Source organism: Salmo salar, chromosome ssa11 (genome assembly GCF_905237065.1).
Source record: "Salmo salar chromosome ssa11, Ssal_v3.1, whole genome shotgun sequence".
NCBI classification, from domain to species: Eukaryota; Metazoa; Chordata; class Actinopteri; order Salmoniformes; family Salmonidae; genus Salmo; species Salmo salar.
Window position 1 is genome coordinate 72,094,587 of NC_059452.1, and position 26,386 is coordinate 72,120,972.

Below are 26,386 nucleotides of genomic sequence, written 5' to 3' on the forward strand. Positions count from 1 at the left end.
TCATTCTGTTTAAAATAAATTATAAATTTGCCAAAATTTCTAAAAACGTTTTTGGTTTGTTATTATGGGGTATTGTGTGTAGATTGCTGAGGATATTTATTGATTTAATCCATTATAGAATAAGGCTGTAAAGTAACAAAATGTGGAAAACTTTCGGAAGGCAGCATATGTCCAGTGACCATATGTCCAGCATATGTGGGTGACCACGCAATCGTTGGTGAACAGGGAGTACAGGAGGGACCCCTGTGTTGAGGATCAGCGTGGCAGATGTGTTTTTGCCTAACCTTACCACCTGGGGGCAGCCAGTCAAGAAGTCCAGGATCCAGTTACAGAGGGAGGTGTTTAGTCCCAGGGTCCTTAGCTAAGTGATGAGCTTTGAGAGCACTATGGTGTTGAACGCTGAGCTGTAGTCAATGAACAGCATTTTTGTCCTGGTGCAGTATGCGAATTGGAGTGGATCTAGGGTTCCTGGGATGATGGTGTTGATGTGAGCCATGACCAGCCTTTCAAAGTACTTCATGAATACCAACGTGAGTGCTACGGGGTGGTAGTCATTTAGGCAGGTTACCTTCGCTTTCTTGGGCACAGTCCAAGAAAAGCTCTTCCACACACTGACATAAGAAGTTTGAGAACCTTGTAAGTAGATGAAATAAAAGAGAGCTCAAAGAGGGATGGGAGAGAGACATATGAGAGAGAGTGAGAGAGACCTTTTACATTTTAGCAGGGGCTCTGATCCAGAGAGACTTTCACTTTTGCACATTGACAGATATTTTTTTGTTCACCTAGTCAGCTCTGGGATTCAAACCAGTAACCTTTTGGTTACTGGCTCAACACGCTTAAGCGCTAGACTACATGCCTCTGGGGTGTCAAAGATACATTTGACCTGCATCAGGTTGGTGATGTGCCAGGTGTACTTTGGGGAGGCAGATCATCATTCCTCACAAACGCTGACCAAAGAAAACAAAAATCAGTTTTTACCTTGTAACTTAACCTAAAGGTTAACGCTCACATTTGATTGGCTCCGAGTAGAAATTACATTTCCATGTCTTGTCTGTGCCTCTTTTCCTGACGGGTTGGGCAAAGACTTAGTGGTCTACGCTGCGTAATATTTTTTATCTTATGCTAGCTAGTTTGTTACAAGTCGGTAAAAAAATATTTTATTGGTTTGATAGGTGGCAATGCTTCAACTAGCTTCCATCTAGACTCTAGACCGTATTTTGGGAATTTTTCTGCAGAAAACCTCCCCAGGCTTTCAGAACAATGTGAGCAAACGCCTGGCTATGTTAGGTTTACAGTACGCTCATTTGCAGAGTTGTAGTTGCGTTAGAGTTGGGTTTGGGTTAGGGTTGTGGTTCTGGTTAAGGTTTACCTGAGGTAACGTTAGGCAGCTGTGTGTTCTTGGATCCCAGGGACAGATGGTGCTGCAGGGAGTTGAAGAACACCTGGGGAACATGGAACACCAGAGCCTCCGGCTTACCCGGAGACAACAACATCTGCATCGTCATCATCAATTAAACAAACAGAGGGGCGGAGGGCTATGTGTGTGTGTGTGTGTTACTGTCAAACTGGTAATGCATGGTCTGGTGGATCCTCTGTGTAACGCTGCCTAGCCACTGCTGGAAGCCCAGACTGGCTGCTCCCTGACACACACACACACACACACACACACACACACACACACACACACACACACGTCATATTTAAAGAGATAGAGTAATTTAATAAAAAGTTTTAATGCTCAAGAAGCTGTGGTTAATTAGATACTCGTAAGGGGCATAAATGCAGTGAGAAAGGTAGTGAGAGACAGAGAGAAAGACAGATGGACAGGACAGCGACAGTGGGCGAGAGACAGAGAGAAAGACAGATGGACAGGACAGCGACAGTGGGCGAGAGACAGAGAGAAAGACAGATGGACAGGACAGCGACAGTGGGCGAGAGACAGAGAGAAAGACAGATGGACAGGACAGCGACAGTGGGCGAGAGACAGAGAGAAAGACAGATGGACAGGACAGTGGGCGAGAGACAGAGAGAAAGACAGATGGACAGGACAGCGACAGTGGGCAAGAGACAGAGAGAAAGAGATGGACAGGACAGTGGGCGAGAGACAGAGAGAAAGACAGATGGACAGGACAGCGACAGTGGGCAAGAGACAGAGAGAAAGACAGATGGACAGGACAGCGACAGTGGGCGAGAGACAGAGAGAAAGACAGATGGACAGGACAGCGACTGGGCGAGAGACAGAGAGAAAGACAGATGGACAGGACAGCGACAGTGGGCGAGAGAGAGAGAAAGACAGATGGACAGGACAGCGACAGTGGGCGAGAGACAGAGAGAAAGACAGATGGACAGGACAGCGACAGTGGGCAAGAGAGAGAGAAAGACAGATGGACAGGACAGAGACAGTGGGCGAGAAACAAACAGAAAGACAGATGGACAGGACAGCGACAGTGGGCGAGAGACAGAGAGAAAGACAGATGGACAGGACAGCGACAGTGGGCGAGAGAGAGAGAAAGACAGATGGACAGGACAGCGACAGTGGGCGAGAGACAGAGAGAAAGACAGATGGACAGGACAGCGACAGTGGGCGAGAGACAGAGAAAGACAGATGGACAGGACAGCGACAGTGGGCGAGCGACAGAGAGAAAGACAGATGGGTAGGACAGAGACAGTGGGCGAGCGACAGAGAGAAAGACAGATGGACAGGACAGCGACAGTGGGCGAGAGACAGAGAGAAAGAGAAAAGACAGTAGGGAGACAGGCAGGCAGGCAGCACCTGGCTTTTTGAGTCCAGGAGAAACAGGAGCATCAGGACCAGGTCTCCTCTGGCCCCCACTCCTACCCCTACAGGACAGCTAGGGGTGGAGGGAGGAGAGGGGACAGGGAGGACAGGCAGGAAGAAAGGAGATACAGAGACAGAGAGGAGTAGATAAAAGAGACAGTCACAAAGAAGAAAGAGGACATATTGAGAGAGAAAAAACATGCTCAGGCAGCTCTCAAAGAACATACAGGTCAGGTCCTATTTCAATGACGAGGCACTCTCCCTTCTATTTGATGAACGGTGTGATTGGCAAGGCAACTCATCAATGATGTGCTCTTCCAGACAGAGTCTCTTAGTTTTGTGAGCTGTGATTGGTTCGGGCAGCTGAGATGGGTTGGAGACACAAAGAACTGCGCAGTCAGCATCCCATTGTACACCTACAGTACAAATGACAGGGAGGCAATTCACTCTCTTACATACACTGCACTGCACATACACCATAGGACATATTACACAAAGTGCAAAGATCACACACACACACACCAATCCCGCTCCTAGGGACCATTGGAGCTGTAGCTGAGGAAACCTGTGAACTGAGGCCAGTTTCTCATCGTTGGCAAAGGCACAGACACAGGCATAGAAGTGGAGGCGGAGGTATGGAGCTGCAAGGCCAGGACCAGGCTGAGAGGTGGAGTCGGGTAAGACACCGGAGGACCCTCTCACCTCCCCATCCTGGTAAGTCTCCATGGGTCCCCTTCCCCCCCGCCGTACCCTCTCTGGCACACTGAAACACAACCCCCTCTCTGCTTCTCCCCTCACCCCTTCCCCCCATGACCTATAGTCAGGTACAACAGCCCCAGAGGATGACTTGGTCTACTGTTACATTTGACCACCAGAGTATCTTCGTTCACCCTCTGGACCAGGGGTCCCGGGGACTCAGTAGCCAGCCTCCAGAATGAAACTCTTCAGAGGGAGAGGGGTGGTCTGCGCATGGCACCGCCATGGCTTGCTTCACGTGGACACAGGGAGTGACGGAATTGGAAACCTATTTGGAGAGGGCGTTGGTCAGAACAGCAGCCCTGGCCTGTCCTTTTACCCTGGGTGTGGCGACAGGTGGGCAAGACGAGATCCTGAGGTCCATTATCGTGCCATTCATCCGCCGCCATCACCTCATGTTTCAGCATGGTAACGCACGGCCCCATGTCGCAAGGATCTGTACACAATTCCTGGAACCTGAAAATGGACCAGTTCTTCCACAGCCTGCATACTCACCAGACATGTCACCCATTGAGCATGTTTGGCATGCTCTGGATCGACGTGTTTGACTGCCTGTTCCAGTTCCCGCCAACATCCAGAAACTTCACAAAGCCATTAGTGGGACAACAGTCCACAATCAACAGCCTGATCAACTCTATGCGAAGGAGATGTCACACTGCATGAGGCAAATACTGACTGGTTTTCTGATCAACGCCCCTACCTTTTTTTTATGGTATCGATGACCAACAGAAGTATTCTCAGTCATGTGAAATCCATAGATTATGGCCCAACACATTTTTAATTTGACTGGTTTTCTTAGATGAACTGTAACTCAGTAGCATCTTTGAAGTTGTTGCATTTATATTTTTGTTCAGTGTATTTTGTTTGTTTAAACGCGTAGTTCATAAATTCATGCTCAACAGCTTGTGTCAAAAGTTTCTGTACTGTAGGTAGGCCTGCTCTTGTATTGGCTCGATGAATGTTCAATTATTCCAGTTTCTGCTACCAACACGTGTTCTGATTTGAGAAAAAAAATTTTTTTTTTTTTTAAATATCACTGGATGTGAATATTACAAGTATGTAAGCTCATTGTCAACAAAAAAAAAAACATTGCAAGACTGAACCACGCTCACATCAAGCCTTTTTAAATACAGTAACAAGAACAGTGAAGAGAGAAACATGAACAGTTCCCACAAGCTGTGTTTATACGCATCAGCATTTTAATGGGACAAAGCAAGAACACGTAGCATCAACATAACCCCCACAAAACACGAGGTCTGAAATAAAATCTGACCTTATGAGCTGTTCATGATAATAGGTTGGTTAAAATGAAATTAACTCAAAATAAGGCAAAACAAGGGGTCTCAACCAAACGGTATTATTAAAACAACTCCATAGGGGGAACCAGTTCAAAATTCTGATCCGTTCAAGTTTTTTATTTTTATTTTTTTACTATTCACTACTTTATCATTAAAAAAAAAGCAAAAAAGTTCAATATTTAGTTTTATACACAGAATAACTTTAAGTCTAGCTCATTTTGTAATGCTGTTCGCTCTTCACAGGCCCCTGGAAGAATCAAATGTTGCACTGTCCTTACATTGTCATGAACCAGCATTAAACAGTGACGCTAATATGCCCACGTCTACTGTTAATGATCCCTTACCCCCGGGCCGCCAGTCCAAAAAAACAAGCAAGCTTCCATAATTAACAGGTTTTTTCCCCCTCTTTACCGTATCAGAACAGTTTAACAGACTGTTTGGTTATTTACATACATACGTACATATACTGTTTTGTATGTAAGCCCTTCTAAAATAAACTTTTCAAAAGGAAAAATGTGGAATGCAAAACAATTCAAAATACCTAGAATTTTTGTAACATCAAATTGTGTGAAAAGGTAACTAAGAGTAATAGTATTGTGCAATATGTCTGCCTCGTAAAGAAAGAACAGTGGCAGTAATCCCTGCAATTGGTTTTTAGTTGAGATTGAAAATCGTATTAAAAAAAAATTCCACAGTTGACATCCATTTGATCAACAACAAAAAAAATGTATAAACAAAAAAAAAGGTTCTTACATTTCACATGATTCCATGGCGTCATTGCTATAAACATTTGTTTAAAATGACAGTCCCGAAACAAAACAAAAAAACTGGCAAAGCGTCGTTTCTTAAACGATATCAGCAGTTGAAATTGTTCTAAAACAAACCAACAAGAAAAAGCAAATCCAAAAGTCGCAGTTTTTTATTGTGTATTTTATTTATTTAATAGTCTTTCCGCTTCTTGAGTCAATCAATCTGACACGGGGCCAAAGACCTTTGTAGGGTATGTGTGTGTGTCTGTGTGGACATGGGTGTGTGTTTGTGTGCATATATCTATATGCGTGTATCTTATATCCCAGGACTGGGAAACGCTCCACCTCCGATGGATGACACACAAGCCTCATCTCCTCCTCCTTTAAACTTACATGTAAAAAAAACAGGTTGGGGGACTGGACAGGAAGAGGTGGAATTACGCATCCCCACTCCCCGCCATAGAGTTGTTAATGGTGTTGTAAAAGACGGGGAACATGTCCACCCCGTGTGTAGGATCCCTGTGGTGGTGGTGGAGGGTAGGAGGCTGACGCTGGGCTGCCGGGCCGGCGCTGATCAGTGGGTGTGGTAGCCAGCGGTGCCCATGATGGACTGGTTGGCCAGCACCGCCCCGTTGACTCCCTGTCCAGGCTCCACCACGCCGCCATTACTGACCGCTCCCACGCCCGTCCACCCTGCACCCGCCTGTAAATGACTGCACACAGACAAGAGGTGAAGGATGGAGAGAAAGAAGAAACTTGAACAACAAGACTGATCTTTAAGGGCCGCTGTCATTTTATGCTTGTCTCATCCTGACATCGGGGCTGCATTTTGACCCAACACTTTTTTTTCTTCTCTTCAGTAGTTCATGAGTACTCACTTGAAGCCCTGCTGGTTCCAGGCCTGTCCGTAGACTCCGTAGGTCGGCACCTGCCACCCGTTGGGCACGTATTGGCCAATCTGCTGGGCATTACCGTACCACTGGGCATATTGGCCGTAGGGCTGCGCTGCAAAGCCAATTTTGTTCTGCTGTGGAGACAACGCTTAGAGATCAACAATGTTCTTCGGTTTCCCTTAGCAAGCCCACTTTGAACTCTCTCACACATACATACACAATTGAAGTCGGAAGTTTACATACACTTAGGTTGGAGTCATTAAAACGCGTTCTTCAACCACTCCACAAATGTCTTGTTAACTTCTTGGGGCTATGTGGGATGCTAGCGTGCCACCCGTGGTGCACCCCATCAACAGCAGGTGCATTTCAAGAGCGGCAAATTTGAAACCAAATAAATGTCAAAATTCAAATTTTTCAAACATACAACTATCTTACACCCTTTGAAAGATAAACATCTCCTTAATCTAACCACGTTGTCCGATTTCAAAAAGGTTTTACGGCGAAAGCATAAAGTTAGATTATGTTAGGAGAGTACATTGACAATAGCTGTGTGTAATGTTTTGTCAATTCAAAGCCAGGGTCACCAAAACCATAAAACCAGCTAAAATGATGCACTAACCTTTTACAATCTCCATCAGATGACACTCCTAGGACATTATGTTAGACAATGCATGCATTTTTAGTTCTATCAAGTTCATATTTATATCCAAAAACAGCGTTTTACTATGGCATTGATGTTGAGGAAATCGTTTCCCTCCAATAACCGGCAGTCAAGTCAGCACCACAAATTAAATAATTAAAATTAGAAAACATTGGTAAAATATTATATTGTCATTTAAAGAATTATAGATTTACATCTCTTGAACGCAATCAACTTGCCAGATTTAAAAATAACCTTACTGGGAAATCACACTTTGCAATAATCTGAGCACTGCGCCCAGAAAAATATGCTTTGCTATACAGACAAACGGCCATGTTGGAGAGATCTAAAATACTATGTAAATAATCCATTACCTTTGATTCTCTTCATCAGATGTCACTTCCAGGAATCCCAGGTCCATAACGAATGTAGTTTTGTTCAAAAAAGCTCATCATTTATATCCAAAAAGCTCCGTGTTGTTAGCACATGATCTAAGCCAGCCGGACTTCTCGTCATGAACGAGGGGAAAAAATATATTTACGTTCGTTCAAACATGTCAAACGTTGTATAGCATAAATCATTAGTGCCTTTTTTAACCAGAACATGAACAATATTCAAGGTGGACGAATGTATTCTCTTTTATAACGTATTGGAACGAGGGCACCCAACATGAACTCGCGCGCCAGAGTCTAATCGGCCATCACCGTTCCATGGCTCTTGTTCGGACAGATCTCACAGTAAAAGACTCAAAACACTTTGTAAAGGCTGGTGACATCTAGTGGAAGCAATAGGAAGTGCCAAAACATTAATCAACCCCTGTGTGTTTCAATGGCATAGGCTTAAAGGTAATTCAACACATCAGGTATCCACTTCCTGTCAGAAAATGTCTCAGGGTTTTGCCTGCCAAATGAGTTCTGTTATACTCACAGACACCATTCAAACAGTTTTAGAAACTTTAGGGTGTTTTCTATCCATATATAATAAGTATATGCATATTCTAGTTACTGGGTAGGATTAGTAACCAGATTAAATTGGGTACGTTTTTTATCCAGCCGTGAAAATACTGCCCCCTAGCCCCAACAGGTTAACAAAATATAGTTTAGGCAAGTCGGTTAGGACATCTACTTTGTGCATGACAAGTAATTTTTCCAACAATTGTTTACAGACATTTCACTTACAATTCACTGTATCAGAATTCCAGTGGCTAAGAAGTTTACATACACTAAGTTGACTGTGCCTTTAAACAGCTTGGGAAATTCCAGAAAATGATGTCATGGCTTTAGAAGCTTCTGATAAATTATGTCAATTAGCCTGAGTCAATTGGAGGTGTACCTGTGGATATATTTCAAGGCTTACCGTCAAGCTCAGTGCCTCTTTGCTTGACATCATGGGAAAATCAAAAGAAATCAGCCAAGACCTCAGAAAAACAATTGTAGACCTCCACAAGTCTGGTTCATCCTTGGGAGCAATTTCCAAATGCCTGAAGCTACCACGTTCATCTGTACAAACAATAGTACGCAAGTATAAACACCATGGGACCACGCAGTCGTCACACCGCTCAGGAAGGAGACACGTTCTGTCTCCTAGAGATGAACGTACTTTGGTGAGAAAAGTGCAAATTAATCCCAGAACAGCAGCAAAGGACCTTGTGAAGATGCTGGAGGAAACGGGTACAAAAGTATCTATATCCACTATAAAACGAGTCCTATATCGACATAACCTGAAAGGCCGCTCAGCAAGGAAGAAGCCACTGCTCCAAAACCGCCATAAAAAAGCCAAACTACGGTTTGCAACTGCACATGGGGACAAAGATCGTACTTTTTGGAGAAATGTCCTCTGGTCTGACGAAACATAAATAGAACTGTTTGCCAATAATGACCATTGTTATTATGTTTGGAGGAAAAAGGGGGATGCTTGCAAGCCGAAGAACACCATCCCAACCGTGAAGCACGGGGGTGGCAGCATCATGTTGTGGGGGTGCTTTGCTGCAGGAGGGACTGGTGCACTTCACAAAATAGATGGCATCATGAGGGAGGAAAATTATGTGGATTTATTGAAGCAACATCTCAAGACATCAGTCAGGAAGTTAAAGCTTGGTCGCAAATGGGTCTTCCAAAAGGACAACGACCCCAAGCATACTCCCAAAGTTATGGTAAAATGGCTTAAGGACAACAAAGTCAAGGTATTGGAGTGGCCATCACAAAGTCCTGACCTCAATCCAATAGAAAATGCTCTGTCAGGAGGAATGGGCCAAAATTCACCCAACTTATTGTGGGAAGCTTGTAGAAGCCTACCCAAAACTTTTAACCCAAGTTAAACAATTTAAAGGCAATGCTACCAAATACTAATTGAGTGTGTAAACCTCTGACCCACTGGGAATGTGATGAAAGAAATCTGAAATAAATAATTCTCTCTACTATTATTCTGACATTTCACGTTCTTAAAATAAAGTGGTGATCCTAATTGACCTAAGACAGAGAATTTTTACTAGGATTAAAATGCCAGGAATTGTGAAAAACTGAGTTTAACCTGTTGGGTCTAGGGGGCAGCATTTGCACGTCTGGATAAAAAAAATGTACCCGATTTAATCTGGTTACTAATCCTACCCAGTAACTAGAATATGCATATACTTATTATATATGGATAGAAAACACTAAAGTTTCCAAAACTGTTTGAATGGTGTCTGTGAGTATAACAGAACTCATTTGGCAGGCAAAACCCTGAGACATTTTCTGACAGGAAGTGGATACCTGATGTGTTCTATTGACTTTAAACCTATCCCATTGAAAAACACAGGGGCTTAGGAATATTTTGGCACTTCCTATTGCTTCCACTAGATGTCACCAGCCTTTACAAAGTGTTTTGAGTCTTCTGGAGGGAGATCTGACCGAACAAGAGCCATGGAACGATGATGTCCCATTAGACACCTGGCGTGCGTGTTCATGTTGGGTACCCTCGTTCCAATACGTTATAAAAGAGTATGCATTCGTCCACCTTGAATATTATTCATGTTCTGGTTAAAAAGGCCCTAATGATTTATGCTATACAACGTTTGACATGTTTGAACGAACGGAAATATATTTTTTCCCCTCGTTCATGACGAGAAGTCCGGCTGGCTTACATCATGTGCTAACGAGACGGAGATTTTTGGACATAAATGATGAGCTTTTTTGAACAAAACTACATTCGTTATGGACCTGTGATACCTGGAAGTGACATCTGATGAAGAGAATCAAAGGTAATGGATTATTTACATAGTATTTTCGATTTTAGATCTCCCCAACATGACGTCTAGTCTGTATCGCAACGCGTATTTTTCTGGGCGCAGTGCTCAGATTATTGCAAAGTGTGATTTCCCAGTAAGGTTATTTTTAAATCTGGCAAGTTGATTGAGTTCAAGAGATGTAAATCTATAATTCTTTAAATGACAATATAATATTTTACCAATGTTTTCTAATTTTAATTATTTAATTTGTGACGCTGACTTGACTGCCGGTTATTGGAGGAAACGATTTCCTCAACATCAATGCCATAGTAAAACGCTGTTTTTGGATATAAATATGAACTTGATAGAACTAAAAATGCATGCATTGTCTAACATAATGTCCTAGGAGTGTCATCTGATGGAGATTGTAAAAGGTTAGTGCATCATTTTAGCTGGTTTTATGGTTTTGGTGACCCTGTCTTTGAATTGACAAAACATTACACACAACTCTTGTAAATGTACTGTCCTAACATACTCTAAATGTATGCTTTCGCCGTAAAACCTTTTTGAAATCGTAAAACGTGGTTAGATTAAGGAGATGTTTATCTTTCAAATGGTGTAAAATAGTTGTATTTTTGAAAAATTTGAATTTTGACATTTATTTGGATTCAAATTTGCCGCTCTTGAAATGCACCTGCTGTTGATGGAGTGCACCACGGGCGGCACGCTAGCGTCCCACCTAGCCCCAAGAGGTTAAATGTATTTGGCTAAGGTGTATGTAAACTTCTGACTTCAACTGTAAGTGTGTGTGTATGTGTATGTGTATGTGTATATATATATATATATATACACACACGTTTTAACATATAATATACAGATAATGTAATAGACAGTAATGGATGCTGTATGAGAAAGGGAGATGTTACCTGCGGTGTTAGCTGAGGCACCTGTACCTGCTGCATGGGGCTGACCATGTCTGTGGTCTCCTTCCCCCAGTAACACTTCACCACGTGACCCTCTATGGACGTCCCGTTCACTGACACTATGGCGTGGGCCGCTCCCTCGTGGGAGTTGAACCTAGACCAGGTAGAGACGTGCGAGGGGGACAAGGGTGAGACGGGGTCAGAGTGAGTAGTCATATGGCAATGACTGCAGTCTAACTGCAATATGGGTCTATCTCAAAACACACTCTCTGAGTCTGTGGTCTTACCTCACAAACGAGTAGCCTTTGTCTGGGAAAACTCTGATCTCCATGATCTGACCGAAGGGGGTGAAGGTCTGCCTCATCAGTTGTTCTAAGGAGGGGAAATAGAGGAAGGTTATATACACCTGTCAGTCCTATATTAACACGATCACAGTGATACTGTAGCAAGGGGCCACTAGTTACACTGTAGCGAGGAGGGCTACTAGTTACACTGTAGCGAGGAGGGCTACTAGTTACACTGTAGCGAGGAGGGCTACTAGTTACACTGTAGCGAGGAGGGCTACTAGTTACACTGTAGCGAGGAGGGCTACTAGTTACACTGTAGCGAGGAGGGCTACTAGTTACACTGTAGCGAGGGGGGCTACTAGTTACACTGTAGCGAGGGGGGCTACTAGTTACACTGTAGCGAGGGGGGCTACTAGTTACACTGTAGCGAGGAGAGAGGGGGGCTACTAGTTATACTGTAGCGAGGAGAGAGGGGGCTACTAGTTATACTGTAGCGAGGAGAGAGGGGGCTACTAGTTATACTGTAGCGAGGAGAGAGGGTGGCTACTAGTTATACTGTAGCGAGGAGAGAGGGTGGCTACTAGTTATACTGTAGCGAGGAGAGAGGGGGGCTACTAGTTATACTGTAGCGAGGAGAGAGGGTGGCTACTAGTTATACTGTAGCGAGGAGAGAGGGTGGCTACTAGTTATACTGTAGCGAGGAGAGAGGGTGGCTACTAGTTATACTGTAGCGAGGAGAGAGGCACTACTAGTTATACTGTAGCTAGAATAGTTTAGAATGTCATTGTATGCTGTAGCGTTAAGATTTTCCTTCACTGGAACTAAGGGGCCTAGCACGAACCATGAAAAACAGCAGAACATTATTCCTCCTCCACCAAACTTTACAGTTGGCACATGCATTGGAGCAGGTAGCATTCTCCTGGCATCAGTCAAACCCAGTTCTTCCGTTGGACTGCCAGATAGTGAAGCGTGATTCATCACTCCAGAGAACGTGTTTTCACTGCTCCCGAGTTGGAGGCAAGCATTACACCATTCCAGCCGACGCTTGCATTGCGCATGGTGATCTTAGGCTTGTGTGTGGCTGCTCGGCCATGGAAACCCATTTCACGAAGCTTCCGATGAACAGTTCTTGTGCTGACGTTGCTTCCAGAGGAACTCGGTAGTGAGTGTTACAGAGAATCTTTACAGGCTTCAGCGGTCCCGTTCTGTGAGCTTGTGTGGCCTAACATTTCGCGGCTGAGCCGTTGTTGCTCCTAGACGTTTCCACTTCACAATAACAGCACTTACAGTTGACCGGGGCAGCTCTAGCAGGGCTGTAATTTGACAAACTGACTAGTTGGAAAGGTGGCATTCTATGACGGTGCCATGTTGAAAGTCACTGAGCTCCTCAGTATGGGCCATTCTTCTGTCATTGTTTGTCTATGGAGATTGCATGGCGGTGTGCTCGATTTTACACACCTCTCAGCAACAGGTGTGGCTGAAATAGTCAAATCCACTAATTTGAAGGCGTGTCCACATACTTTTGGTCATGTAGTGAATGTAATGGGGAAGTGATCAAAATAAACAAACAAAGGGCAAACAATTCACATGAAACAAATGCACAAGAATTGGCGGGAAACAGCTGAGTGGAGTCTGGAGAGCAGAGCGCATGCATATTGGAGAGATGCCTATAGCCTATATTCGCCACAAACCCCTCCCCTTCTTGTCTCAACATTTTCAATTATACTCAAGACACGTCACCGCCAGACATTTTTGTTATGCTTTTCGCTGACGGCTGCAACTAAATAATCAGTTAGGGAGCGCGTGGCAAAAAGGTCTATGAAAGACTTCTTCATTCGCCAATTTTCTCCAGTTCTATAATCAACTTTCTTTCATTGTTCAAAAGCCAAATGCACAATCCTAGTCATATTAGCAACCCATCCTAGTTTGTTGCATCTTTAGATTCACCCAAGTTTCTAACCGAGATTTTCGTCTCGGTCACATACCGCGTGCATCAGGTTTCGAATAGTTTCCCCTTTTGGCAAACCTTTCTGGTCACGTTGTCCATTTTCCTAAAGGAAACCCAGTGGTAGTTAAATACCTGTAAGCCCTGCAGTGACTCCTCCACAGTAGACGGTACAGTTGCTGGGGCTGGACTGGTTCACTACCTCCTCAAACGACAGGTGCTTTGTGTTCGCTGCTCCACATGGGGGGAGGAACAGAAGATTCATTTAAAACTTGAACGACAATAGATTGTGTCAATCTTTTTTTGTATCCAATGCCAGCAGGTGTGTGCAAGTCATTCTATGGAGCAGTGAGAGGTATGTGTGTCTAACTCACTCTCGTAGGTGGCTTTGGGCGCAGGGGGCTTCCTGCTGGCCCAGTTGGTCCTGATCTGCCGTCCTCCCAACCACTGACCTCCCATCTGTTGGATGGCATTCTCTGCATCCTACACACACACACAAACTCAGTCAGTCAGTTCCAATATCCACAGACTTTATAAAGCATGGTGGTAGTAATTCCAGTATAAACTAGAATCTAAACCTTATCTACACCAAAGTAGCAAACGAACTAGAGTGGTATTTGCTTGGCTAAACATTGCTGGCTGTTGTCTGAGGGGGGGGGCTCACACTCTTTGCGCCGATGCTAGTGATTTCTTACAAGCCACAAACCCAAGAGTGAGCAGTAAGCTGAGGGTGGTGGGGGACACTCACCCATTTGTTGAAGAAAGACACAAAGCCATAGCCTTTAGACTTGCCAGTAGCCATGTCTTTCACCACCCGGGCATCACTACGAACAGACAGAAATACTACGGTTAGCAAGACAAGAGCAAGTTATGGCCTCTGGCCACGGAATCAATCCTATGGAGCAGTGTTTCTAGAGAGCTTTTCCTTGCCACCGTCTCCCTGGTTTTGTGTCCAGGGAGGTTTCGCTTCACGTTGCTGCAAAGCACTTGATAAGTAGGATTCTAAGAAGTTCTGTTTGTGAATATTTGCTTCTTGGGAGATACGCGAAAAAGATCGGTTGAGAACATATTTGACAGATGAATGTTGTGAGTACAGGTTGTACTCTTCTGTTCAACCAATACAGTCACAATCTTTGTAGTGTTTTGAATAAGCATAACCGAGATAATAACTTGGGTAAGGAGAAACAGAGAGAACACTCACGATATCCTCCCAAAGGGGGCAAAAGCAGCTTTGATGTCATCCGTGGTGATTTCAGGACTGAGGTCTCCGACGAAAACGTGGAAGTGATCTGAACACAGAATGTATAATCATATGTATAATACTTTTTTTTTTTATAGCCAACACATTTTAGGCACTAATGCTAACAATTCTTGGAATATTCTTGGATAACATAAATGTGCTCTGAATGCACCAAGCACAGTCTAGCCCCCCCCCCTAAAATAAACATCTTAAGTTTCCATGCTTTATACAGGCGCTACACTCCTTTAAATCAGTTAGGTATGGGCCGTGTCAAAGTATTAAGGGAGATATTGCTCACTGCTTGTGTCTTTCTTCTGGCTGCTAGGGGTTGTGGCCCAGTTGACTTTGACCTCCTGAAGAAGAGAAAGAAAGAGAAAGAAAGAGAGAAAGGGAGACAGAAAGAGGGGTGAAAAGCGAGCCTTACTTGGACAGCACACGTGTCCGTCTGTTTGCCGATCAGAGGGCTTGTTGTAGTCACACAATGATAGAGGGAAAGCCTGCTCACACTCAGACTATGTCACAATTCAGTCTCACTGTCTAATCAATCAAATTTGGAACAAAACGTCTAGGAAGTAAAAAGGTCCAAATAACAAGGGACTTACAAACAAGTGAATTTTACGAACTTGTATTACTCCTCAAATGGTCCTTCATTACCTGTTGAGGATAAAATATTTTCAACTGAATGTGTCTTTAGAGATATAGTATAGTTATAATCTGGATTCTTTATGCAAAGGAATTTGCAAAAGAACACATTGTACACAATAATAATAATAGAGGATGGCAGTGTAGAAGTAGAGGAGTGTTACTTGAAACAGGTTAATGGGGGGAACACTACTTAGAACGATTACACAACCCAACCAGGTTTAAAGTCATGGGACGTGCTGCCAATACTAATTGGCTATGACAAGTCTTCTCTTCTGAGCGTGAACCCGTTTACATGGGCGACGTCCAGAGGCTTTGCCTACCAGCAGGATTGAGCGAGAACTCCGACCACAGAACGTAAGGACAGAGGATGAGAAGAAGCTATTAGCTACACCCAATCTAGGACGGCAGGGTCAGGGGAATGCCACAGAATCCGTAAAAAAAAAAAAACACTAGCTAGCTACATTTTGTAGTTAAATAACCTGAAACATTTTTGGGGGTATCCATAACATCTTATTAACAGGTGTTTCATACAGTGTTTGAATTAAAGTGCAATCCCTTCTCCACGCTCGTTCGTTCAGCATTTCCCCTCAGGCCAAAGGAACAAGACGTTTTACTTCCAGTGAGACATATGCAGGCTTCAAACCCAAACAAATGGCACCATCTAATTCAGTCAAATTACAGTGTCAAACTTCCCCATTAATTCGAGATTGGGGCCTGCAGTGTGTTCCTAATGTATATAGAACGCCATCTACGGAATATGTAGTATTATCTAAAACCAGATCAGGAATGGAGAAAGCTAGATTTTGGGGTGAAGAACATAGTATGCTATCGCTGGAAGAACGAGTCTAAGTACCCTACAAAACTTTCTTCTGGTGTCGTGGTATTATTGACCAATCAGGAAACCCTTTCCATTCATGTCATACTTACTGATGTTTAATGTAAACTGTTGGGGTTGAACGGACAACATGATGCAATGTGATACCCAGTCAATGGGCCTCAGTCGCTACCCCTAGACACTTCTCATAGGTCTGCCATAATGCTTCGCACACATCCGACCTTTCCAGACCTGCATCAAGTCAAGTGTCTAGGGATAGGGGCTAGGGGTCGATTTGAACTTGGCTTCAATTCCTTCCTCCAGACTTTTGGCCAAACCGCCCCTCCCCAAGCCGACTCACCCTGTAGATACGATAGCTTACCTTACCCATTATTTTACGACCGTTCATGGCTGCGAGTGACGCGGCAGCGTGCCTGTGTTCGTAGAACTCCACAAAGCAGTAGGGGTCATTACCTGCCGTCTGGAGGGGGACAAGAACAGGGACGTCAGAACTGGGAATTTCATCCTACCATTGTAAAAAGGTAGGCCTAGTTGAGTCTCCCTCCTTGCAATGTAAACCATGGGCAGCTCTAGCTAGCCTATAGAACTCAAATCCGTGATCATTCATCATCATTAAGAGATTGGCCAAACACGTCTTCTATTTCGCGTGACAGACTCAGATTCCCAATATGAATCAATCGCAGAGGTATGACTCACAACAGTACAATGTGTTCTTAAACAGGCTCCTGGCTAATATTGGTCAAAGCGGTTGTCCTATTGGGCTAATCAGTCCTGGGGCTCATTCTGTGGGGTTCCAGATAAAGCAGTATTGTATAGGACATACATTCCTCTCTGTCATGTTCAACAGTGAATTGTGTGGTCATGTCTGTTTTTCTATAGGCTCTACACATTACATTTCTGCAACGTTCTATGTGCCGCAGACCACTGAATAGACCCCTTAGTCATGGTCAACGTTTGGTTGGCACAAAACTAGAGAATTTTTTAAAGCAGAGGTAATCCCCTCAACGAGTTACATAATGCTAATATTATTATTTTTGCATTTTCTCCGGGTTTGTTTTAACTGAACACGGCGCAGTGTTAAGTCATTCTGAGCAGAATCATAGGGGAATTTGATTGGAGAAGGTTCATTCCTCGACATTCCAAACAACTACCTCTTCCCCTACTGTATTTATTTATTTTGCTCCATTGCACCCCAGTATTTCTACTTTGCACACTCATCTACTGTCAAATCTACCATTCCAGTGTTTTACTTGCTATATTGTATTTATTGCCTTTACCTCCCTTATCTCACCTCATTTGCTCACATTATATATAGACTTATTTTTCTACTGTATTATTGACTGTATGTTTGTTTTACTCCATGTGTAACTCTGTGTTGTTGTATGTGTCGAACTGCTTTGCTTTATCTTGGCCAGGTCGCAGTTGTAAATGAGAACTTGTTCTCAACTTGCCTACCTGGTTAAATAAAGTCAAATAAAAAAACAATAGAAAGGTTGATTTTGACTCACATCTACTATCATTTTACAGCTCTTGCAGGGTCCGATCTGGCCGAACAGCTGCATGATGAGGGCTTCGGTCACATCCCGGGACAGGTTCCCCACATACCTGCAGCACAGTGACAACACATCAGCATGGACACCCTGGGCTCAGCAAATAGAAGACAAATGGACGCTCCACTTAGCAGACAATAAATACACAAGGAAGTGTGGTTAAGAAGATCTGGATTTAAAGGGATGGTTCACCACCATCCACAATGTTACTGAGGTATGAAACCATCTGGAATCGTTTGTTATTTTGGGGGTGAACTGTTCCTTTACACCACAGCATTCTACCTCACAGCTAACCATTAGGAAGAGGTTGAATTGACTGATTCAGTTTTACATTGGGTAAATCCATTTGAATTCAATTACTTTTGGCAGCATCCCTTTTGAACAAAACCTTGCATACATATTTGCTGATTGTAGAAGTGCTCAGAAAGTGACTTTTTGGGACCTGAATGCCAAAGTATTCAAGAGATAAAGGTGCTCAAAGTTGACAATGTTGCATACACCACCATACAGTGAAACATCCATGTCTTCATCACTGGAAAAGATAAACGGTTGAGATTAGTATAATTTAAAAAGCTTACAAACAGGGTTGTCAAACTATTTTATCATTTCTGGAAAACAATGTATAATAAAAATTGTAATTTAACCTGGAGTATCTAAAAACTTGTAAACTCCTAATTTTTCCATATTCACATTTGTAGCTTAGACCCAATTTTACAGTGACGTTTTTGTGATTCGCACGCCATGGGTTGGGACAGAACATGCTCTTGAATACAGGGTGGGTGTCACGTTTTAACTGATCAAAAATTGAAATGTCAACTTTCAAAAAAGGGTACCACAGAGATGGTTGGAGGTCCACACATCAGAGAATGTTGACTTGAAATCGGAATATCTGTTTTAATTATACTGTCAATCTTCGATAGGATACCCATTGAAATCATACGAACACAGATAAATGGTCATGTATATTCTAAGTTGCCATTTCAATAACAATTCAATTGTGTACCAGCTAAATTGCAGTGGTCTGAAGGGTCCATTCTATGAATTCTATTTCTATGATTGAAATGACCCACTGTATTCAAGATCATGTTGTCTCAACCGATGGCGGGCACAATACAAAAACACTAACATTTCAGATGGGAAATATGGTCTCTAAACTACACTACAACATATACAAATATGAATTTGCTGATTGTGCAAGATATGTAAACATAATTATTAAATTGGCATTAATAAAGTGACTAGTGATCCATTTGGCCACTAACAAATGGATCACTAGTCACTTTATTAATGCCACTTTAATAATTATGTTTACATATCTTGCACTACTCATCCCAGGTGTATATACTGTATTGTATACCATCTATTGCATCTCATGGTCCATCCATACATGTACATATTCTTATTCCTTCCCTTTACTTAGATGTGTGTGTATTGGGTAGTGGAATTGTTAGATTACTTGTTGATATTGCTGCACTGTCGGAACTAGAAGCACAAGCATTTCGCTACACTCGCAATAACATCTGCTAACCAGGTGTATGTGGCCAATAAAATTTGATTAAAATAAATAAAATTGACTTTACAGTGCTCTAGAGTGTGACCGTTTTACTCGCATATGCGCCTAATTATTTTGCTGTGCGACCTGGAATTTTAATTTAGGAGCACCAGTGTGCCTAGAAAAACGAAGGACTCTAGCGCCAATACCTCAAATATTTTTCATTGTGCTCCTAAATATTTGTGCGAACTTACATTTTCCAACTTATGCGCACACCTTGTAAAAAACATGGTTTACGTGCCTTTAGATAATTGATGTTAAAGGTGAAAAAAATCAATTCCTATTCAATTAAAAAAATGTTTTAAATGAAATAACTTTAACTGTTAGTAAGTTTTTAAATGATATGAAACTAAACCGTTTGTTCCAGTGAAGAAGCTATGGATGTGCGGAAGCCCATTCCCTCCACCCACATTATAATTTATTTATTTTTATGACTAGGAGTTTTGAGATACTATGTCATAATTATGAGTTACTAAGTCATTATCATGAGATAGTAAGTCTGGATCACGGACATTGAATAGTCCTGCAGGGCAATCTGGGATTCAAACAAAGCATTTCCCCGCCACTAAGAACGGGGCAGGAGAAATGTAGCCAACCAAATACATAGACGCAAGGACTTTCACATATGGATGCAAGTACTGACCATCCACGACATCCAAATTATAGTTTTAACCATGTTTTGAAGCTAAACAGTATTTGTTTACAACTACATTGTTAAAAAAAAAACATTGGAGTAAAACAAGCCTATATTTGGGGTTCTGATGGGGTAAGACTGTTGCTCATGAGGTTCTGATGGGGTAAGACTGTTGCTCCCAGTCCAAAGTTGCACTCAAGGTCTATATGAACAACCTAAAAAAAAATCTAAAAAATGTATGTACCAATCCCAGATTGCCCTTTTAAAAACAGACACTGTATAGCTTCAAACCATGGTTAAAACTATAATTTTAGAGTCCTTGCGTCTATGCATTTGAGAACAGTTACATTTCTCCAGCCCCATTCCTCAGCTGTTTACCAAATAAAGTAGCAGGGGAATGCTTTGTTATTGTTTGAATCCCAGACTATTCAATGTCCATGATCCAGACTTGCATATCTCATAATGACTTAGTATCTCAATTATGACTTACTATTAAGGGCTGTATGATATGGCCTAAAAATATTAGGTTTTTTTCAAACCTTTTCCACATTGTTACTTTACAGCCTTATTCGAAAAATTGACTAAATTGTTTTTGTCCCTCAATCTACACAAACTCCATAATGCCTAAGCAAAAACTGGTTTGCAGAATATTTAAATTTATAAAAACTGAAATATCACATTTACATAAGTATTCATACCCTTTACTCAGAACTTTGAAGCACCTTTGGCAGCAATTACTGCATCAAGTCTTCTTGGGTATGATGCTACAAGCTTTTCTCAAATTCTTCTGTGCTGATCTCAAGCTCTGTCAGCCATCTTCAGGTCTCTCCAGAGATGTTCGATTAGGTTCAAATCTGTCACTCGAGGATATTCAGAGACTTGTCCCAAAGCCACTCCTGCGTTGTCTTGGCTGTGTGCTTAGCGTAGTTGTCCTGTTGGAAGATGAACCTTAGCCCCCAGTCTGAGGTCCTGAGCGCTCTTTGCTCCATTCAGCTTTGCCTCGATCCTGACTAGGTGTCGTAGTCCCTGCCGCTGGAAAAAAAAACACACAGCATAATGCTGCCACCACGCTTCACCGTAGGGATGGTGCCAGGTTTCCTACAGATGTGACTCTTGGCATTCAGGCCAAAGAGTTCAATCTTGGTTACATCAGACCAGAGAATCTTGAGAATCTTGAATCTTGGCTTCCCATCTCCACAGAAGAACTCTAGAGCTCTGTCAGTGACCATCGGGTTCTTGGTCACCTCCCTGACCAAGGCCTTTCTCCCCCGACTGCTCAGTTTGGCCAGCTCCAGGAAGAGTCTTGGTAGTTCCAAACTTCTTCCAATTAAGAATGAAGAAGGCCACTGTTCTTAGGGACCTTCAATGCTGCAGAAATGTTTTGGTACACATCCCCCAGATCTGTGCCTCGACACAATCCTGTCTCGGAGCTCTACGGACAATTACTTTGACCTCGTGACTTGGTTTTTGCTCTGACATGTACTGTCAACCTTATATAAAACAGGTGTGCCATTGCAAATAATCTCAAATCAATTGAATTTAGCACAGGTGGACTCCAATCAAGTTGTAGAAACATCTCAAGGATGATCAATGGAAACAGGATGCACCTGAGCTCAATTGAATCTCATAGCAAAGGGTCTGAATGCTTACAGTACCAGTCAAAAGTTTGGACACCTACTCATTCAAGGGTTTCTTTATTTTTTAACTATTTTCTACATTGTAGAATAGTGAAGACATCAAAACTATGAAATGACATATGGAATCATGCCGTAACCCAAAAAAAAGTGTTACATATTTTGATTTGTATGTGCTAGCTGTCTAGTCTGCAATGAGCATAAAAATAAGTCTATCCAGCTTGGATCTGTTTGCTTGCTAACAAGGTAGAACAGTTGAACTGTTATGAATACACCCTTCTCTTCATCTCTTCGAGCAAAAGAACTGCGCATACATTTTCCACAATCACGTTCATTGTTACTCTAGTTTTAGTAGGGTCTGCTCGGTTCTACGTGTTGGGAGTTAATACATAAAAAGAGCATCATTATAAATGTTCAGTTCTCGTCTATTACAGTAAAATAATGTATCTAAGTGTTTCGGTGTCCATATAAGTGATTCTGTTGGACCAAATCTCAAACACAAATAGCGAGTTTAAAATTGCTTGTTGTCAGAGAGGAAGAAGTTATCTTTTGTCATTAGTTGTGAGTGACAGGTAGAGGGGCTTGGTGTCTGAAGGTGCGCACAGTGCACACAGCACAGAAGGAGTGAAGGAGAGGAGACCAAAAAGACATAGAACACTCAAAAAAGTGTTTCTTGCGATACAGGCATTTGGCACATTGCACTAAAACAGTAATTCGATATACTTACTATCTCATATCTCTCTCTGATACATTTTTTGGGGTGGTGGGAACAGGCTTCCATTGATGTCTCATGGTATGGTGGGGTATGCGGTGTCAACTTTGAGCACCTTTATCTCCTGAATGTTTTGGCACACAGGTCCAAAACTCCACTTTCTGAAAACGTATTCTATGGGCAAACATGTATGTAAAGTGCTGTTTAAATCAAAGTGGATGTTGTCAAAAAGTTATTGATTTCAAATGGATTTACCCATTTGGGATATTGGGAGTTCACGTCTTAAAATAGATACCAGCCCAAGCAAGGCACGGTATAACCAGTGGCCACATGAACAAGCCAACGGAGGTGATACTGAAACCAAGACAGGGATGCGCCATACAAAGAAGAAAAACAACAGGGAAGTAAAGTCAGCTGGGCTGTTTGGAAACAGTAAACACCCGACCGTATTTTACAGCTACTGTACATATTATTTGTAACCTTGTCACAACTGAGATGACGTGACTGTCACAGTTTGGGTCTTCTGCGAGGGGAAAAAAAGCAACATACATTGATACAGTAACATTCACGGTTAGAATTTCCTTGAGCTAGTAACGTTAGGCGCCTAGGCCCCAGAAACGGAAACTCGGCATCCGACAAGACTAGGCCACGCTTTCACGTTGCATTACATTTAATATGTTCCTTAACTAGCTACTAGCATTAGCTATCATATATGGCAGTGTTGTAGTAACAACACCGACACTGCGACATACAAATGTTAGCTGACAAACCCAATTTGAATCTCTTAGTAGCGGTATGGACGGCAAGTTAGCGAACCAACATAACACAGATGTCTGATTATTGGTCATTGGTGTACGCCGAGCAGTGTGGCTAGTTAAATTGTAGCTAGTTAGCCAACGTTAGCAGGTTGGTTATGATTTCACAGATATTGTAGAGTATGGTCACCCGTGTGGAAAGGTATCAGACTGACGACAACAGCATTGCTTCGCATAATACTGAAACTAGAGGCCCGACATGCTGCCGACAAGAGTTAACGTTAGTTAGCAGCATGCTAGTCTTTCTCGAATAGCTGCTATTACCAAAATATACAATAATTAACAGTTAACTCCCGTAGTATAGGCTAATAAGAACATCGCAATGCCTTTAAATCTCAACATTTATTGATCTTTTTCGAAATTATTATGCAGTGGTAACAGTGTTCGCAACAAAATACAGCCTTTGCTTTGTCTAAAAAAAATTGACACGTCTGACATGTTGTTAAACTAGCTAAGTTAGCCAGTACGGCTGGCTCACAACTAGAAAATAGGAGGGTGGAGAACTGACTGACATGACTATTACGGACCACATATTATGAAAATGCAATTGATACAAGCACCGCTACATGATGATACTTAAAATAAACGTTCAGTCGGCTAGTTAGCTTGCCGCTATTCATACATACAGGGTCTTGGGTTGTTCGTCGTCCATCATATTTTCCGACGAGGTGTGAGATCGAACCCTGAGCGAAAAATCCACGTGTGTCGTATTCTATGATGACCTTGGATTCTTGCTCCTTTCCCCTATTTTGCTGATGTCAACTGAACAATATCCCAAAAATGTTTTAATGCGCAGTAAATAGCTCCGCCACCCCTGCGAACTTCAATGAACAATGGAAAGGCGACATAAGATGGCGGAGAAAAAGAGCGGATATACGGCTTCGCATGCGCACTGTGGCTTCGTTGAAAGCACTGGCAGAATAGCCAACATCATATTTGTGCCACAGATGGCATGGTTTACATTTAGTTTTATGTGCATCCAAAATGTAGGAGAAAATTGGGATAAAATGTACCATAAAACTTGCGCCGCCCGGGAATCGAACCCGGATCGCAAGAATGGGAATCTTGCATGATACCACTACACCAGCGGCGCGATACAACATTATACCTTTTTCTGTTAAAACATCAGTCTTGCCCGCGGGCTCTCGGGTGCGCTAACTGCGCCAGTCGCGGGTGGATGGGTTATGTCAAATACTGTTCAGGTGTCCTTTAGTTCACATGCAGCATTCCATCACAATGTTTTACATAATCAAATAGGACATCAGTCACTTTTCTTATTCATCGTTTATTTCAACGTATGTATAAAAACAAATAAGACATCATTTAAAATAACCACACATTGGATTGGAAATATGGAGGTAGCCAGCATAGATATAAAACAGTTATATCTTCTATGGTAGCCACACCATGCACTCTGATCCAATTATTTTAAAGGTGAACTATGCAGAAATCACTTCTCAATTTCCTGGTTGCAAAAATTCTAATAGTTTGCCTAATTTCAGTTTATGTGACAAAACAACTAAGTATAGTGTAGAGAATCATTGTACCATTAAAACCGCTATGAAATATATTTTCCATAACCACAACTATTGTATTTTAAGCTGTTTGAAGCTGGTGTACAAAACCAAAAGTAAAACTTAAGAACGGGAAGCATAGACATAAGACAAGACATAGGACAGATATACTGCTTCTGGGAGTGCTTTAAATTAAAATGACAGATCTATAACTCACATTTCTATGTGAATTTGGTAAGGTCGCCCAAAAAGTTACATATTGCAGCTTTAAATCCTTGAGGGAGTCTGAATGGCAGTGTACTGCACAAACATCTGGGAAAAGTGGAAGAAATTAAATGAAATTGCATTCAGGTCAAAAGTAGTGAACTACATGAGGGATAGGCCAGGGTGTCCATTCCTTTCAGACACAACCTAGTAGTCCCTCATCTAGGGCAGCTGTGGTGGACCTGGGCCCCTTGCTGCAGCTGGAAAGAGCACAGAGCCTGCAGAGGCTTCAACAGAACCTGGAGGAGACAGGAAGAGGAAATGACAAGTCACATTCAGTGACAGGGGCACAGGGAACACACCCTGGACCTGGTCCTGTTCAGGAAGGTTGTTGTAAAGGGCCCTCCGGCATCATGGTGTGGGTCTGTGGCGGCCTTATGCGCAGAAGGTTAAGGCTGCCCTCAGAACAGCCTCAATTCGTCGGGGAATGGACTCTACGTGCCACAGGGATGCTGGCCCATGTTGACTCCAATGCACTGGATGTCCTTTGAGTGGTGGACCATTCTTGATACACACAGGAAACTATTGAGTGTGAAAAACCCAGCAGCGTTGCAGTTCTTGACATAAACCAGCGAGCCTGGTACCTACTACCATACCCCGATCAAAGGCACTTCAATTTGTTGTCTTGCCCATTCACCCTGTGAACGGCACACATAAACAATATATGTCTCAATTGCCTCAAGGCTTAAAGAGCCTTATTAACCTGTGTCCTCCAATGCACTAAAGAGGCCTTCCTACTGACTCTGAAAAACACCAAAAGAAAGATGCCCAGGGTCCTTGCTCAGCTGCATGAACGTGCCTTAGGCATGCTGCAAGGAGGCATGAGGACTGTAGATGTGGCCAGGGCAATAAATTGCAATGTCCGTACTGTGAGACGCCTAAGACAGCGCTACAGGGAGACAGGACAGACAGCTGATCGTCCTCACAGTGTAACAACACCTGCACAGTATCGGTACATCCGAACATCACACCTGCGGGACAGGTACAGGATGGTAACAACAACTGCCCAAGTTACACCAGGAACGCACAATCCCTCCATCAGTGCTCAGACTGTCCACAATAGGCTAAGAGAGACTGGACTGAGGGCTTGTAGGCCTGTTGTAAGGCAAGTCCTCACCAGACATCACCGGCAACAACGTTGCCTATGGGCACAAACCCACCATCGCTGGACCAGACAGGACTGGCAAAAAGTGCTCTTCACTGACGAGTCATGGTTTTGTCTCACCAGGGGTGATGGTCGGATTCACGTTTATCATCGAAGGAATGAGTGTTACACCGAGGCCTGTACTCTGGAGCGGGATCGATTTGGAGGTGGAGGGTCCGTCATGGTCTGGGGCGGTGTCACTACGTCATCGGACTGAGCTTGTTGTCATTGCCTGCAATCTCAACACTGTGCGTTACAGGGAAGACATCCTCCTCCCTCATGTGGTACCCTTCCTGCAGGCTCAGAGGGTGAGGGCTAGGGCCATTCCCCCAGAAATGTCCGGGAACTTGCAGGTGCCTTGGTGGAAGAGTT

General features: G+C 43.0%; 1 protein-coding gene and 1 non-coding gene across 3 annotated transcripts; both read right to left on the reverse strand.

Moving 5' to 3' along the window:
• Window positions 1-4,712: 4,712 nt before the first annotated feature.
• Window positions 4,713-24,010, reverse strand: LOC106563050 (nucleolysin TIA-1). 2 transcript variants are annotated; one of them, XM_014128268.2, is made up of 12 exons: window positions 23,719-24,010; window positions 17,704-17,800; window positions 16,557-16,655; window positions 15,014-15,068; window positions 14,677-14,764; window positions 14,224-14,299; window positions 13,850-13,958; window positions 13,611-13,706; window positions 11,531-11,615; window positions 11,247-11,397; window positions 6,461-6,606; window positions 4,713-6,295 (listed from the first exon to the last, which is right to left on the reverse strand). In XM_014128268.2, the coding sequence occupies exons 1-12, from the start codon at window positions 23,745-23,747 to the stop codon at window positions 6,157-6,159; spliced, it is 1,170 nt and encodes a 389-aa protein (XP_013983743.1). In that variant the 5' UTR covers window positions 23,748-24,010; the 3' UTR covers window positions 4,713-6,156. The 2 variants fall into 2 exon arrangements, with proteins under 2 accessions (XP_013983743.1, XP_013983742.1); XM_014128267.2 differs by having other exon boundaries at window positions 6,461-6,609.
• A 104-nt stretch (window positions 24,011-24,114) lies between these two features.
• On the reverse strand, window positions 24,115-24,185 carry trnag-ccc (transfer RNA glycine (anticodon CCC)). The gene has a single exon. It is a non-coding gene; the product is annotated as a tRNA-Gly (tRNA).
• Between the last annotated feature and the right edge of the window lie 2,201 nt (window positions 24,186-26,386).

What these genes read in the sequence shown, in the direction of transcription:
- LOC106563050 (XM_014128267.2), bottom strand. Translation starts at nt 23,747, where the DNA reads ATGATGGACGACGAACAACCCAAGACCCT. An exon ending in TGTCTTTCTTCAACAAATGG is followed by an intron (nt 13,959 to 14,223) that starts GTGAGTGTCCCC and finishes GTGTGTGTGTAG; the next exon opens with GATGCAGAGAATGCCATCCA. An exon ending in TGGAACCAGCAGGGCTTCAA is followed by an intron (nt 6,296 to 6,460) that starts GTGAGTACTCAT and finishes GTCTGTGTGCAG; the next exon opens with TCATTTACAGGCGGGTGCAG.